Below are 16,461 nucleotides of genomic sequence, written 5' to 3'. Positions count from 1 at the left end.
ACAAATTAAAATAAAAAGGAAGTAACGGTCAATATCAGAATTATATTTAAAATTATGCAGTTATTGATGTTTTAACAACAGATTCATGAGGATCTTAACATGTAACGTTATGCACATCAGTGCATAAGGCATCAGAAATAAGAAATAATATTTTAAGAATAATGTTAAAGTCATACAAAATATACACAAATAAATAGATTAATAATGATAATAAATAAATAGTGGTGTCCTCTAAGACTCAGAAGGACAAGGATTTGTTTGTTTAAAAACATATTATAGACAAATTCAAAGTCAAATTAAAGGAAACAAAAGGCTGGAATCCACATGAGCAGCACCAAGCAGAGAGATGGCAGCCCTGACAGCCTGTGAAAACAGGAAATATGAGACAGACAGCCTGATGTAAAATCCAGGCAGGAGAATGCAAACAGAATAGTGGCATATTATAGTCTTACTTTCAGAAAATGTTTGGTTATTAGTGCCTAGCATAAAATTTACCTGAAGTAAAAGTTAAAATTAGACCTTGGATTTAAGATGAGTGAAGTAGGGAAAGGGTTAGAATTTTAAGGATGCTATAGAAATATAAAATTACAAGCATTGAATAAGTGAGCTAAATTGATACTGAATAATTTAAAGGAGAAAAGGAAAAATAAAAAAACACTAATAGAATGGGTTTCACAAACAAGAAATAAAAAATAAAACATTGAAAATTGAATTTGAGCAAATTTTAGAAATTGGAATCCGAGGAAACAGCAACAATTTGGTAAAGGTTTCTTAGATATGAATAAATAGATAATCAGATACTCCAGGAATTTAAAAATGTGGTTATTTGGTAGCTATAAGTTCCACAGGGTGTTACAACTTGGCGTAGTCGGCTAGGATTGGGTTTGGTGTTGCATTTTCTTTCAGATTAAGCCTGTGGAAGGTTCTACATTAATGTTTCCTCCCTGGATGGGACCCCTGTGGGTAACATTTACTAGTAATGGAACAATAACAGTACAAGAGTGAGAAGAGAAGTTAAAATCTATGTTTCGTATGTATCAAGTGTCTGAAAGTGCACTGCTTTATTGGGTGTTGGGCTTTCTAGAAGGGGAGGCTAAGAGGGAGATTGCTATTCTCCCAGAGAGGGAATGCAGTAGTGCCAAATAAGTTTTTGTACATTTAAAAGAGCTTTACGGAAATTGTACCCCTGCCTCTGTTTATCGCTCTCTGTTTTTCAACTGCAGACAGAAGGCTGAAGAGAGTGTCCGAAGGTTTACCCTGCAACTGCAAGAGTGTTGTCAGCAGATGATGGCCCAAGATGCAAAACCATGTGCAATGAAGATCGGCTCATGCAGGACCAGTTTTTAGCAGGACTGCGAGAGGTGAGCTGGCGGCGAGAGATATTGGCTCGTGTTGCCCTGAACGATGACCTTACTTTTACTGAAGTAAAGAAGGAGGCTGTAATGAGGGCTGAACTGGAGGAGGGATCTGGATTTAGGTGTGCCTCTACTGATGTGGCAACTAGGAGCAGACCGTGGGATGAGGATCTGCAAACTCTTAAGCGAGAGTTGAGGACTGAGTTATCAAAAGAATTGGAGGACAAGGTTGGTGGTCTGTCACAAACTTTACTACAGGGGATTAGAGCTGAAATTCAACAATAAGGAGTTGGAAGGTGCTCTGGGAGTTCATCTTTACCTCCTGCTTACCCCTCCCCAACCCCTAGATATGCAGGATGTGATGTGGCTGGATGCCCCATTTGTCATGTATGTAATATTGCTTGCTATTGCCAACACCAATTATCCCAAACAGCTTTAAACTAGTGCGTCCTGCCATTGTGGATCAGGCGGGGGGTGGAGTGCTGCATTAGATCCCTCTAAAGACTCTTCTCCAGCTAATTTAGTAGGACAGTGCCGAATGATTGAGGTGTCTATGGATGGGGTGCGTGTGTCCTGTCTCCTTGATATGGGTTCCCAGGTCACGATGCCAGCAGAAGGATTCTTCTGCTTGGCTGACATTGCGGGCAGCAAATGGACTGGACATCCCCTACCTATGTGGAAATGGAGCTTGAAGTGGCTGGTGTAAGATTGATGAAAGTGGGGGTTCTTGTATTGAAAGATGTTTGCCTTACAGTCCCTGGACTCCTAAGCATAAATGTGCTCAAGCAGGTCTGGGAGTTAGTAGTGTGAGAAGGAACTCTTAATATGTCCCATAGCCTCTTGATGGCAAATGCGTCAGTGAAAGCATTGTGGAAGACCACTATGACGCTTTGCCAGCGTGAGCATGCCTTTGCCGCAGAGGATGCTCAGGTGGGGTTTGTCCGCATTACTGGCAGGAGGCCTGTGAAGATTGAGGGTGCACAAGATGTCCTCTTAAACTGTCGTGGGAGAAGTGGCCCTGTGGAAGAAGTTATGAAGCTCTGGTGGAGCCGATGGACTTGGACACTGGACTCTTGGTTGCTCACACCCTGGTCACAGTCCACAATGGGAAGATGCAGGTACGGGTTTAGAATCTAGGCGCAAACATCGGTTGTTTTTCAGCACTACCAAAAGTTAGGGATTGTGCACTTGACTAAAACTGGGGATGTGCTTGATGGCCCTGATCTATGCTCGATTAGTGATAATGTAGTGGAAGTTAGATTACAACAGGTTCTCCTAGTGGGACGAGAAGGTGGTCAGCAGCAGGTCCCAGCTGTGGATTTAGAGGGTGTGGAGATTAGAGGCCTTATTATTGAAGCACAAGTCTGTGTTCTCAGACCATGAAGAGGATTATGGATGTACGGAGACTGTCCTGCATCAAATTCCCACTGCACACGCTAGCCCAATAAGACAGCGATATCGCAGTATTCCACTGAGCCTACATGCAGAAGTTAAGTCCTTCCATCGGGGCATGATTCACGGAGGAGTTGTAGAACCTAGTACTATACCTTGAGCTTCCCCAGTTGTCCTTGTTCGCAAGAAGGATGGGACTAAATGCTTCTGTGTAGACTATAGACAATTAAACAAAGTTACTCGTAAAGATGCTTTTCTATTGCCTAGGATCGAGGAATCGCTGACTAGTCTTAAAAAGTCTAGCTGGTATACTACTTTAGATTTAGCCTGTGTGTATTGGCAGGTTAAAGTCGATCCACAAGACTGTGAAAAGACTGCTTTTTCAACCCCTATGGGTTTAGATGAATTTAAATGCATGCCTTTTGGGCTTTGTAATGCCCCAGCAACCTTCCAGCAGTTGATGGAGTGTTGCCTGGGCGGTCAGAATCTGGAGTCCTTGCTCATCTGTCTGGATGATGTTATTGTTTATTCTGCTGATTTTGATGCCCACTTATCTCATTTACATTGTTTTTTCTCGTCTTGGACAGCATGGTCTGAAACTGAAACCCGTCAAGTGCTGCCTGTTATGGAAACAAGTATAGTATCTGGCCCATGTTATTTCTGAACAAGGAGTTTTGCCAGATCCCGAGAACATCACAACCGTGCAGAAATGGAAAGTCCCCACCTCTTTAACTGAACTTCGCTCTTTCCTAGGTTTTGCAGGGTATTATAGGAGATTTATCCAGGGATTTTCTAAAATTGTAGTTCCTTTGCATAAGTTATTGGAGGGGACTTCACAAATAGGAATTTAGCCAAAGGTTTACATCTGGAACACCTTGGAAGTGGAATGAGGAATGTGATGTGGCTTTTCGACAGTTTAAAAGAGGTACTTTTAAAATCTCCTATATTGGCATTTGCTGATATTAACCTCCAATTTAATCTCTATACAGATGCCAGTCATCAAGGCCTGGGGGCTGTCCTAGCACAGGTCCAAGATGGCCAGGAAAGAGTCGTTACATATCCTAGCAGGAATCTTCAAGCTGCTGAGCGCAATGACACTAATTTTAGCTCTTTTAAGTTAGAATTGCTGGTTTTAAAGTGGGCTATAACTGTAAAATGTCATGAATATTTGTTGGGGGCCCAGTTTTTACGGATAATAATCCTCTTGCCCACTTGCAGACTGCCTGTTTAGGGGGAGTGGAACAACGTTGGGCAGCACGGTTAGCTGGGTACCAGTTTCAGGTGAAATATCGCCCTGGCCGGAGCAATGGAAATGCTGATGCCCTGTCACATGTGCCATTGGAAGATGCTGGCAGTGACGAGAACAGGGATGCGTTGGAGGTTCCCGGTTTTCAAGAGGTCTAAAGGGAGGTGGTATGCGCATGCCTGTCTGGTGCAGCAGGTTCTGGCAGAGAGAAATCTCCATCAGAGCCTAGGCTGGGTACAGGGTGGACCACTGAGAGGTGGGTAACTGTACAACAGGAAGACCCAGTGTTACAACATGTTGTGTTCTTCTATTATTATTATTATTATTATTATTATTTATTTATTGGCAGATGCCCTTATCCAGGGCGACTTACAAAATATAAGTGCAATACAAAAGTGCAACAATACAGTGCAGTTCAAGGCATATAACATTACAAATTCCAATTTACATAATACAGTGCAATTCAAAGCATAATACATTTTACAAATTCACAAGTGTATACAATATATGAGGTCTGTTAGGTCACAGTCAAGGGACTGGAGGCGAGGGAAACTGACGAAAAGGTATGACCCTTGACCCTTACCTGTGCACGTGCCTAGCCAGGAGAGCAGTCTCAGTGGAGTGAGCTGTGCGGAAGCCAGATTGCAGAGGATCAAGAAGTGAGTGATGGGAAAGAAATGCAGAAAGCCAGTGGTGGACAGCACGCTCGAGGGTCTTTGAGAGGAAGGGTAATAGGGAGACAGGAGAGGTAGGGTAAAGGGTAGGATTGATTCCTGAGGAGTGGGATGACAACAGCTTGTTTACATGCAGAGGGGAAACAGCCAGAGAGGAGTGAGGAGTTGAGGAGGGAGGAGATGAAGGGGAGTAGATCAGGAGCGGTCACTTGGAGGAGGTGAGTGGGGAGAGGAAATTTCAGAGTCTGAAAGAGCATCAGCAGAGAGAGAGGAAGGAGGAGGAGGAGCAGTAGGGGGGGGAGAAGGTGGAGTAGAGTTTGCAGGGTTTGTTGACAGTGGATTCAAAGAGTGATTGGAAGTAAGACTTCTTGGCTGAGGTGAGTGAGTAAGAGAATGTGGAGAGAGCGGTAGAGGTTGAGGACAGCTGGGAGTTTGGACCTCTTCCACTTCTGTTCAGCGGCATGCAGACTGGATTGGGTTGAGCAGAGAACAGAAGAGATCCAAGGCTGAGGAGCGGAGAGATGGACAGGACAAGACGTGAGAGGACAGAGATAGTCAGGTAGCACAGTTAACAGACAGATGGGAAAAACAATCAATGGAAGGTAAGAGTGAGAGCAGTGGTGGCAAGGGTGGAGATGGAGACGGAGCGGAGATTACGGCAGAAGGTGACAGAGGGAGTGGGTGGGGTAGAGAGGGAGGTGAGAGAAAGGGAGAAGGAGATGAAGTGGTGGTCTGAGATGTCCAGGGGTGTCACAGAGAGCGTTGAAGGGGAGCAGCCTCTGGAGAAGATGAGGTCCAGCTGGCAGCCTGCACTGTGAGTCGGGGGAGACGGGGAGAGAGATAAGTTAAAGCAGTGAAGATTGGGAGGGGTTGGAGAGGTGGATGTTGAAGTCTCCCAGGAGGATGGTAGGTGAGGACAGCGAGGGGATGGAGGTGAGAAGAAAGTCGAGTTCGTCCAGGATGGAGGCGAGTGGACCGGGAGGACAGTAGAGAACTAGAAGGAAGGTGAGAGGGAGAGGTGAGTTCCACAGCATGGAATTCAAAGCTGTTAGTCGTGATAATATATTTTAACTAGACCTTAGTTTGAGAAATTATTGGTGCATTATCAGCATTCATTCTTGTCGAATGCCAATAGTTTCAAAAACCTGTTATCGGACCCAATTAATCAGCCAACCAATAAATTGGTCGACCTCCAATACAGACGATTGATTAATTCACATCTCATAGTCATCTGAAACACACACATTACTCCCAAACCTTAAATTAGTAAGTAATGAATTGGTCATCAGTTATATAGAGCACAGCAGCTGCCTTGCCTGATTCAGACTGGAGGAGCTGTGGAGACAGTGCTGTAGGTGCGTCTGTGGGTCTCTGAAGGTGGACAGAGACGATCTGTGCATGCAAATTCAGAACAAAGATGAGCAAGGTTTAGTTAAAATATTTTTTTATTACAGATCTAAAGTTTCTGGCCCAGTGATTTGTTCTGCTGGAAACAAGTCTTCATTTCACTGAGTCACCTGATCAGAGTGAGGTTCAAGTGTCTGTGGTGATCAGGTCCTGTCTGTCCATTGCCTTCAGCAAGTGAAATGCTGCTCAATTGGATTCGGGTCAGGTGATTGACTTGGCCATTGCAGAACATTCCACTTCTTCGCCTTAAAGTCTTGGGATGCTTTCTCAGTATGCTTCGGGTGATTGTCCATCTGCACTGTGAAGCGCAGTCCAATGAGTTTTGAAGCATTTGGCTGAATCTGAGCAGATAATATAGCCCTAAACACTTCAGAGTTCATCCTGCTGCTTTTCAGCAGTCACATCGTCAATAAATACAAGGGAACCAGTTCCCTTGGCAGCCATACATGCCCATGCCATAACACTACCTCCACCATGCTTTACAGATGAGGTGGTATGCATCGGATCATGAGCAGTTCCTTCCCTTCTCCATACTCTTCTCTTCCCATCATTCTGATACAAAGATCAACTTGTTTCCTTTCAAATTCATTATGGTGGTTTACAGAGCCAAAATGATGACAATTGTGTCACTGTCCAAATATTTATGGACCTAACTGTATATGTGTGTGTCAGTGCTGCCTGTGTGGACCGTCCCAGTGTACAGTGACTGCAGGGTGAGCCGACGGTTAAAGGAAACTCAGAGCACTCAGAGCTTAAGATACCTGCCTGGTACCGCTGCCTGTCTCTCTGAGCTGTATTTGGGCATAATTTGTCCGTCCGTCTGTCTGTCTTTTGGTCATGTCTGAGTGTCTGTCTGCTCTGTATGTATGTCTTTTGTTCCCCATCTGATTGACTGTCTGTCTCTCTGTCCTGCCATGTGTGTAATGTCTTTGTATCTGTCTGCCTTTCTGTCCATCATTTGTCTGTCTGTACTCTTTGAATTTGTCTCACTCTGTCTGTCTCAGGGCAGTTAATGTACTAAAGTGCCCAGTAGATCAGTGTATTTGTGAACTGCATTAACCTATCTCTCCCTCTCCCTCTCTCTCTCTCCCTGTCTTGAGTGATGTTCAAAGTGGACACCCCCTCCGGGCCCTGCCCCTCGGCCATGGTGCTGGAGGTGGGCGGTGTCGAGGGGGGACTTGGGGAGGTGACACGGCACCACCTGTGAGTGGCTGGTGAGGGGGGACAGCAGCTCCACCTGCCCCCCTTACCAGCGTGGCGGGCCGTGGCGTGCCATGCCCATTAACCAGGCCTGCGCTCGCGTCAGCTTTTCATAACCTTAGTTTCCTGGCAGGATAGCCCTTGAAGCAGGAGTGTCTTCCCAAAACCTGGTGAACCGAGACGGCCAAAGGCGCAGGTCAGGAATGGAAAACATTGTGGATTGAAAGAGAATTGACAGTGCATTTAAACTGTACAATAAGTTGCTTGACCTATATATCGTCCCATATCTGGCCAATAAGGTGTAGTCTTACATAGCAGACATTTACAGAGAAGGTCTCCACTTACGACTGAAGAAAATCTGAGATCAGTGCGTGCCTTAAAATAAAAGGCGAGGACGATGCTTCTCGTTTGTCAATGTCTGTGTCACAGACAAGTCTTTCTCCATTTAAGTATTATCTGTAGGTAGATTATTTATTTTAAATTTTTTTAAAGGGATCACTCTCAACGCCTCCCTGCTGCAGTGACATCACTGTAACGTCTTGCACCGCGGGGCTGTGATCCATTCCCTGCCGGACACACGAAGCCTGACTGGACTATGGCACTTCATTTTGTGTTTTTATATGTTTTTGTTTTTACGTTTTAATTTCAGCTTTATCTACTCTTTGGAGGAAAGGGGGAGTGGTAATGCCATCTGGACATTGAAGATACAATGACAGTAATGTGTGACATAACTGCCACTCAGTGGCATCACCAGGTGACCTCGCTTGCTGTGGTGGTGGAGAAGTCCAGACTGTCCAGTGTTACAGCCAGCTGTTGCATTAAACCCTGCAGGGCTGATGGGCAGCATGTTCACTATCAGACTGACTCCACTGCGCTGTAGTGCAGAGTTACATCACTGAACACGCAGCACTGGACCATCCAGCACTGGACACTCGATGTCTAGACGCGTAAACCACTTTCAGCATTGGAACAACCATTCCTGTCCCAGTCTGCAGCCCCATCACTGTGCAATCAATTGAAAGAGCAATGCCGGGCCCAGCTCTTAGACAGGACCGGCACGAGCTGAGTGGTAAATCGCTGTACTTCTCACCATCTGGGTTTCCGCTTTAAACAACAAAACACATGGCAAGAATCATCTGTCAGTGAAGTGGAATCAGGAAGAATTGACCGGGATCCCACTCTCGGACTTAAAGGGATGTTTAAACGGATTTAGTTATTAATGGACACCAAAACGAGGATGATGGGTTGAATGGCCTCCTCTCAAACTAACATAATCATGAATTAAATTCTGAGTTTCAATACTTGGTTGCAAATCCTTTGCAGTCAATCACATCTGGCCAGTAAGACATAGTCTTATGAAGCAGACATCTACAGAGAAGGTCTCCACTTATGACTGAAGGAAAACGGATTTTTCAAGATCGGTAATTGGCCTGTTACTGAGATTAAAAACTTAAAATAAAAGGGCAGGGCAATGCCTCTTGTTTCTCAATGACCACGTCATGTACAAGTATTACCTCCCTTTAAGTATTATCTGTGCGTAGATATATATATATATATATATATATATATATATATATTATTATTATTATTTTTTTTTTTAAAGGGACGATCCCCTGAATCCAGGCTGCCTTATTTCTCGGGACACGCCACGGTCAACGGACACACCCTCTTGCAGACAGAGATGCCCACAATCACACTCCTGGACAGACACACTCACCAATGCATCGCAGAGAGTAGAATAGACTGATAATTTGCTTAATTTGACTCTCTAAAACCAAATCAGGACTTCAAATTTGAAAATCTCCGAACTGTTTTGTTGTTTGTGTGTGTGTGTGTGTGTTAATGTCCCTGTGTTGATTGGAGGGTCATTACAGCGCATTTCAAAGGGGTCAGTTAAAGTGTAGTGGCAGATACAGTTTGATGTAGTTGTCATGAAAATTACTACACCCGTGTATTCTGTTGCTGTGTGGGTGTGTCAGTGATTGTGTGTCTGTGTCAGTGTGTGTGTGGGTATTACATTACATTATTTGTCATTTAGCAGACGCTCTTATCCAGGTCGACTTACATTTGTATCCATTTATACAGCTGGGCATTTTACTGGAGCAATCTAAGTGAAGTAACTTGCTCAAGGATACAACAGCACTGTCCCTTCCTTCCGGTTATGAGTCCAGAGCCCTAATCACTACTCCACGGTGCTGCCTGGGTATCAGTGACTGTCGATGTAGCTGTGTGTGCCATTGATTGTATGTATGTATGTGTGTATTGTTTAGGTCAGTGACTGTGTATCAGTGTGTTTGTATGTCAGTAAGTGTTTGTGTCATTGTCCTGTCATTGCAAGGTTGTTATGATGTGGAGAGTTCGGTTTTGCTCCATTAGTGCTGAGCCAGCTGTTTCGTGTTGCATGCTATCGAGACCTTGGCTAATGAACACAAGACGACAACAGAACACTGAACACTGAGGCCAGAGGACCTGATGGACACACACAGTGACAGACTGACTAACCCACACACACACACACTGCCGCTGAGCAACTGACTCTGACACACACACTGACATATGGTGACAGACACACATTAACAAACTCACTGGCATACAATCACTGTTGCACAGAAAAACTTACTGACCCTGACACACAAACACACTAACAAACACACTAACATACACACCGTAACACAATGACACACTCACTGTGTTTATGAATAGGAGAGAGAGAGAAAGGTGAGGCATAATGTGTGTATATATATATAAATATATATATATATATATATATATGTATAGAGAGAGAGAGAAAGAAGGAGAAAGAGTCGCAGGAGGAGGGGAGGAAAGCGAGGTTGAAAGAGTAAAGGGAGGGGAGGAGGAGGAGAGTGAGAGGTAGAGGTGGAGTGAGGGAGGAGAAGAGAGAGCAAAAGTGGGAGAGCAAGGGCAGAAGAGAGAGAGAAAGAGAGAGAGAGCGATCGCAATGATTGATCCAGCTACACTACACAACATAGGGGTACGGCTGTCGCTGCACTAGATCTTTACACGGTTTGTGACTAACTGCCATCCTGGGAATATTGTCCAGAATATCGCCTACTTTTTTTCCCAGATCGACCTGCTTATCCCCCCACACCCACACCAGCTAGGAACTGGGACGGGGACAGAGGGACAGGGACGGAAAGAGACACCGTGGGGGACATCCAAAACAGGTGAGTGCCCGAAACTCTCACTCACACGCATGCACACACGCAAACACACTCACTGACTTGTACACACTCCCACACTGACAACCTCACACTGTTGCACACCCACACACAGATAAACTCTCACACTGACAGAGCCAGCACTGTCTACTATAGTACAGGACCCGAACTGGATCCGGCGCTGTGTGGACTATAGTACAGGGCCCGGACTGGAGCTGTGTGGACTATAGTACAGGGCTCGGACTGGAGCTGTGCGGACTATAGCACAGGGCCCGGACTGGAGCTGTGCGGACTATAGCACAGGGCCCGGACTGGAGCTGTGTGAACTGTAGCACAGGGCCCGGACTCTAGCCAGCGCTGTGTGGATGATACTGTAGGTCCTAGATTAGAGCTGGTGGTTGTCAGTGGTGGTGAGAGCCATGTGACCGAATCATTATTGTAGGTTAAACAGGGTGGAAGCAGTTTGCAGTTCAGTGGTCTGTGCTAATGTTGCCCTATGTGATCTGCACACACACACACACACACTGCTTACTGCACATTTGTGGCATATACTTTCTGCTTTATTATTACTTTTTCTCTCTCCTCAGTCCCTCTTTCCCCCTTCCCAGTTCTCTCTCCTCGTCTCTCGTTCTCCTTAGTCCCTCTTTCCCCCGATCCAGTTTACTCTCTCCATCCTCTCTCTCTCCTCAGTCCCTCTTTCCCCCTCTCTAGTTCTCTCTCTCCCTCCTCCCTCTTTGTCCTCAATCTGTCTATCCCCCTCCCCAGTTCTCTCTCACACTCACTCTCTCCCTAGAATGGTATCCTTATGTCCCTTAGGTGAAGAGAGGGAGAGAGAGAGAAACACGGTGGAGAACAGAGGCCGTAGGGGCTAGTGGAGGGTGCTGAGAGACGGAGGGAGGGAGGGATAGATCCTGAGACGGAGGGAGGGAGCATGGTAGGATGGAAGGATAGGTGTGGAGGGCAGTGGGGGAGGGTGGATGGCTGGTTACTGATTGAGGGGGTAATGGAGCAGGAGGCCCCTGAGTCAGCACTACAGACTTGCACACAAACAACACCGAGATTGAGTAACAGAGAGTGTGTGTGTGTGTGTGTGTGTGTGTGTGGTGTGTCTGTCTGTCTGTCTGTGTGTGTATGTCTGTGTGTGTGTGTGGTGTGTCTGTCTGTCCCCATTAGTGCGTGTGTGTGGGTTTGTCTGTCTGTCTGGTTCTGTCTCTGTCTGTCCCTCTCTCTGTATCTGTCTCTCCATGTCCATCCATCGTTTCTGCAAACCAAACAAAAACAAAAAAACTCATGTTTCCCTGCAGGCTCCCGGGAGCAGGCCCCAACACCTCAGGAGCTGCCCTGTCCACTCCCCATCCCTTGAGAGAGAGAGAGAGAGACATCACCCCCAACAGCCTTTGCTCTCAAGGAATGCTCGGGCTGCCATCACCAGTGTCATGGAGTCGGGCGCCGTGACGAGGACCGGGGCGCACCCCGCGTCAACCATGACCACCACCCTCGCCACCATGGAGACCAGGGCCGACAACTACAGCTGGACCTTCCCTTCCTCCTCCTCCTCCTCCTCCTCCTCGCCCCCTTCCTGCAACATCGACGAATCCTACAAGTACATCTTCCTCCCCATCTGCTACTCCTTCACCTGCGTTTTCAGCCTCTCGCTCAACGCCGTGGTCCTGTACCGGGCCGGCCGCCACACCAAGCGCTGGAACGCCTCGCTCATCTACATGGTGAACCTGGCGGCCACTGACTTCATGTACGGCCTGTCCCTGCCCTTCCTGGTGGCCAGCTACGTCATGCGGAACCGCTGGGTCTTCGGGGACCCCATGTGCCGCCTGGTGCGCTTCCTCTTCTACTTCAACCTCTACGGCAGCATCTTCTTCCTCACCTGCATCTCGGTGCACCGCTACCTGGGCATCTGCCACCCCATGCGCACCATCACCCTGGAGAGCAAGAGGGCCGTGCGGGGGGCCTGTGCCTTGGTCTGGGCCGTGGTCTTTGCCCTCACCTGCCCCATCTTCCGCTTCGCCCAGACTGGGGGTCTGCAGAGGGGAGGCGGTGGGGGAAAGGAGGAGGTGGCAGCAGGATACCTGAACTGCTGGGACGACGCCATTGACAAGGAACTGGCCGTGTATGTGCCCTACGCGGTGATGCTACACATCCTGGGCTTCTTCCTGCCCTTCTCCGTCATCGCCTGGTGTTACTCCCGGGTGGTGCTCACCATCGTGCGCTCCCTCCGCGCCCCACCCCTGCCCCCGGCCGGACGGGGAGGTGCAGCCAGTAGGGCCCTCTCGGCAATGGCCATGGCTCCCCAGTCGCCGTGCTTCCGCAAGCGGCGCAAGTCGGTCAAGACCATCGTCACCATCACCCTACTCTTCGCCCTCTGCTTCCTCCCCTTCCACGTGACGCGGACCCTCTTCCTGCTGCTCAAGCTGTCCCCGGGGCTGAGCTGCAGCTCCATGCGCCTGGTCTCCATCTGCTACAAGGTGACCCGCCCGCTGGCCTCCTTCAACGCCTGGCTCAACGCCCTGCTCTACTTCCTTACCAAGGACAAGGCCCCGGCCCACTGCCCCCCGCCCCTCCGCCTGCCCTGGCCCCTGCGCCTGATCCGACGCCCACGGGGAGGGGCGGGAGGGCCAGGGGGGGAGGAGTCCAAGTCTTCGGGGAATGTGTTTCACAGTCTGCCGTGAAGAACAGAGAGTGAGAGGAGGGGAGAGTATGAGAGAGGGGAGGGATGGGAAAGGATGAAGGAGAGAAGGAGATGACTACAGTGGAGACACAAGCCTCTCTCCATCAGCAGTGGGCTGCACTCAGGGTGCTGTGCTGTGCTGAGACTGCAGCTTTTGCGAAGTGGGGCCCATGAGCCGCCCAGTACAGCACTGGGATATTCTGAGTTACCAGAACTTGCCAGAATTATAAGTTAAAGAACTTATTCAAGAACTATTTTATTACACAATGATAAAACTCAAATCTAAACAGATTGTTACTTCAATTAAGGTACAATTATGTAATCGAGAGCTTGGTAGGAACAAAAACCAGCAGGGTAGGGAGTCCTCCAGCACCAGGGTTAAAAAACCCTGATCTAGATCACTGTACCAGACTTTAACTTATAATATCTTAACTGGATTTGTAATGTTAAAAAGGGAAGTTTGATTTGAACTTCCTGTCAATATTGTGGAAGAATGCTGTAGATGGATCGTTTAATTATACAGGGAATCTTACACGTGTTTGTGTAATATGGTGTCATTTACAAAACTGTGAAAAAGAAAAACGTCATTTGTGTGCTAGTGTGTTTCTGTCATGTATGTAACATATAGATTTTAAAATGATCTTGTATGTTTCGCTTTCTGTGTATCAGTATTTCGACTAAACTCGAAATAGGCGCAATAGGAGCCAAGTCGTGGTCCCCATCCTCTCTGATTTCAAAGCAAAGCTGCTCATCTGCGACAATCTCACTCACGACTTGTCAACACATTTAGCAAGGTGGCAAACAAAGGAGATCTTCTGAGAAAATTTGGGCAATAAGAAGAAGAAAATGTATGATGTGTTAAAATACTAACAAGGAATCAGATGCTTAATTTTTTTAATTGTGTATTTAAATTCTATGTTTTGTGAGGCAGCCATTTTTTGCCATCTCATAAGTAAGCAAGACGCTGTTTAAATGCAGTCAGAGTTTAGTACAGAGCAACCTGTGAGTGTGACGTTGTGTGGACTTGACTTCTTGGTACAATTAATAGTTCTGGAAATTTGTCATCAGACTCCAGTGATTAAACTGAGAAATGGACGTGGGTTCATGAATCCTAAATACAGTTTAAATGTGGGTAGAGGAGGAAGAAAATAATATGAGTTTAATGTGTTTTGTCTGCAAGATTTTAAAAACAGGAACCGTCATAACAGCTTTCCAGTGCCACGTCAAATTAATTGACGCAACCAATCATAGGCTGTTTATTTCTCTGCAGCCAATAGCATAAGGTGATGTAGCCCTCAGTTTCAATAAATTTAAGATATGTCCGTTACCAATTCCTTAATCAAAGCAAAATGATACTGTAAGTGCCATTTTACGTTTTTCCATTTTATATTTTTAATGCAAGTCGTAACACAACTGTTGTTTGTCATAGTAACTCGTAGAAAGTCTTTACAGTGCTGCTCAAGTCAAACAGAGAGTAATGTTTTCCATATAATTCAATAATAATGAAAGTAACCTGTTCAGTTTAAGTGACAAAACCCGTAAGTGGCGAACAGTCATGTTTGGAGTATTGAGTTGAGTTTGCACCTAGGCATTATTAAAACATATTTTAGTCGCTGCATGTGTTTATGTTAATCATTCCTTGTGTTTGTGTGTTGTTTTGTCAGTGAATGGAGGGATGGAGGAGAACTCGTTAATGATTCACACACCTTTCCGATCAGAACCCAAAGTTCAAGAGAACTGCTTTGGAACACTAGCAGTAATCCATTGCGATGACCGCTGTAGCATGAGGGAGAGTGTGGCCCGACACCATCACGTGACCTATTCTACTGATTTTTGTCGATCTTGTGCTTTAAGCGTGACTGTTCTTCGTGTTTGCTTGCTGGATGTAACCTGTCATACTTTTGTAAACTAGCCTATTTGTGTGAGTGAACAACTTGTCTCTCACAAAGTAGGTAGCTGATAGATTTTAATTAAGCTAATAAAACTGTAAATTGCAAGTATTTATATGTTAAATAAAACCATCAATTTCGTATCGTGTTTGAACAATAAAGACCATTTTAGGTATGGGTTGGTTTGTACTTGCCTTTTTTCCACTTTTAATGTCTTCTGTGCTAAAAAAAAGTTTATTTACACTGTGGGTGGAGGGGACAAAACTGTGTTTAAATAATTTATAGGAGGTGCAAAATAAGATGGGATGTACTCTCTTATAGGTACAGTCCATGTAAAGTGTCATGCGTGTGTTTTTTACAGCCCTAAGAGCAGCAGGGGAGCACGATCTCATGGGATACATTTTCTCACGCTACACCAGCCTTGTCAGTTGAATTACTTGAACCAATATTGCTTTAAACAAGTGGATTCGGGGCTTTTGAGTTTAGTTGAGCAGGACGGCAGCTGACCACATGCAACTGACGACTAAGACGTATCTGGGCAACTGCTTTGACTAAAAAAGCTAAGTAAAGACGAGGGAGATGGATGGCCTACTTCACAAACTCCAGTACATTTACTTAATAAACTTTTCATGTAATTGTATCTCTAAATTTGACTGTCTATAATTTAGAGAGATTAAATAACATTTTAGAGATTAGTTCTTTGCCAATAGTGGGTGGCCATTTTAAAAATGAGAACCAATCAGAAAAGGTTGTGATGTATTAATGTATGACTTATTGTGATGCAACTGGGTGCCAGTGTCTGCCTGTGGGCTCAATCTGGTGACCTGGTGTGGAATGTCAACCCAAATTATACCGTTAATCAAATTCCCAGCTGGCATTCCCAATAAGATTGTGGCAACAGTGTAACAAAGTGGGGGCAAAGACGGTATGGCAAGACAGCTTTGCAGACGCCGGGAGGATCTTGTCAAAACTTGGTAATAAACTGCCCATTCGCTGAACATTAGGACACATCCACTCTGAAGATTGGAACGCACAGCCCCCTCCCCGCAATCTGATTGGTGCAGCTCGGGCAGTGACATCACAATGCCAACAACAAATGAGCTTTCCCCGCCTCTCTCTTCCCTGGCCTTTGTAATGACTGATTGATTAATGGGGTGTGAAAGCTGCCTGCACGGATTATTAGTATTATTATGATGATAATGATGTTCCGGACGTATTTATCCTCGGTGCCTTACATGCTTCATCAAACCACCACACGATGTTCCATACATTCCAGTCAACACCGTGGAGTTGTGCAGGACTGAGGTCAAAGCTGGGCCACCGATAAGGGAGTTAAAGCAGGTGCACTACCATACAGCACAGAGGGTAAACGGCAAAGTGCAGGGAGAGGGAGGGAGACGAATGGAAATAGAGAGGGGGAGGAGAAATAGAGAGAG

General features: G+C 46.1%; 1 protein-coding gene across 1 annotated transcript; it reads left to right on the top strand.

Moving 5' to 3' along the window:
• The first annotated feature begins 10,194 nt into the window (after nt 1–10,194).
• LOC136768455 (P2Y purinoceptor 3-like) lies at nt 10,195–15,200 on the top strand. Its single transcript, XM_066722678.1, has 2 exons — nt 10,195–10,459; nt 11,758–15,200. Exon 2 carries the CDS (start codon nt 11,890–11,892, stop codon nt 13,135–13,137), a length of 1,248 nt encoding a protein of 415 aa, XP_066578775.1. The 5' UTR covers nt 10,195–10,459; nt 11,758–11,889; the 3' UTR covers nt 13,138–15,200.
• Nucleotides 15,201–16,461: the final 1,261 nt, after the last annotated feature.

The sequence above is a fragment of the Amia ocellicauda genome, chromosome 14 (assembly GCF_036373705.1).
Source record: "Amia ocellicauda isolate fAmiCal2 chromosome 14, fAmiCal2.hap1, whole genome shotgun sequence".
NCBI classification, from domain to species: domain Eukaryota; kingdom Metazoa; phylum Chordata; class Actinopteri; order Amiiformes; family Amiidae; genus Amia; species Amia ocellicauda.
Note: the sequence above shows the minus strand (reverse complement) of the source record. Positions and strands in the feature narration are given on the sequence as shown.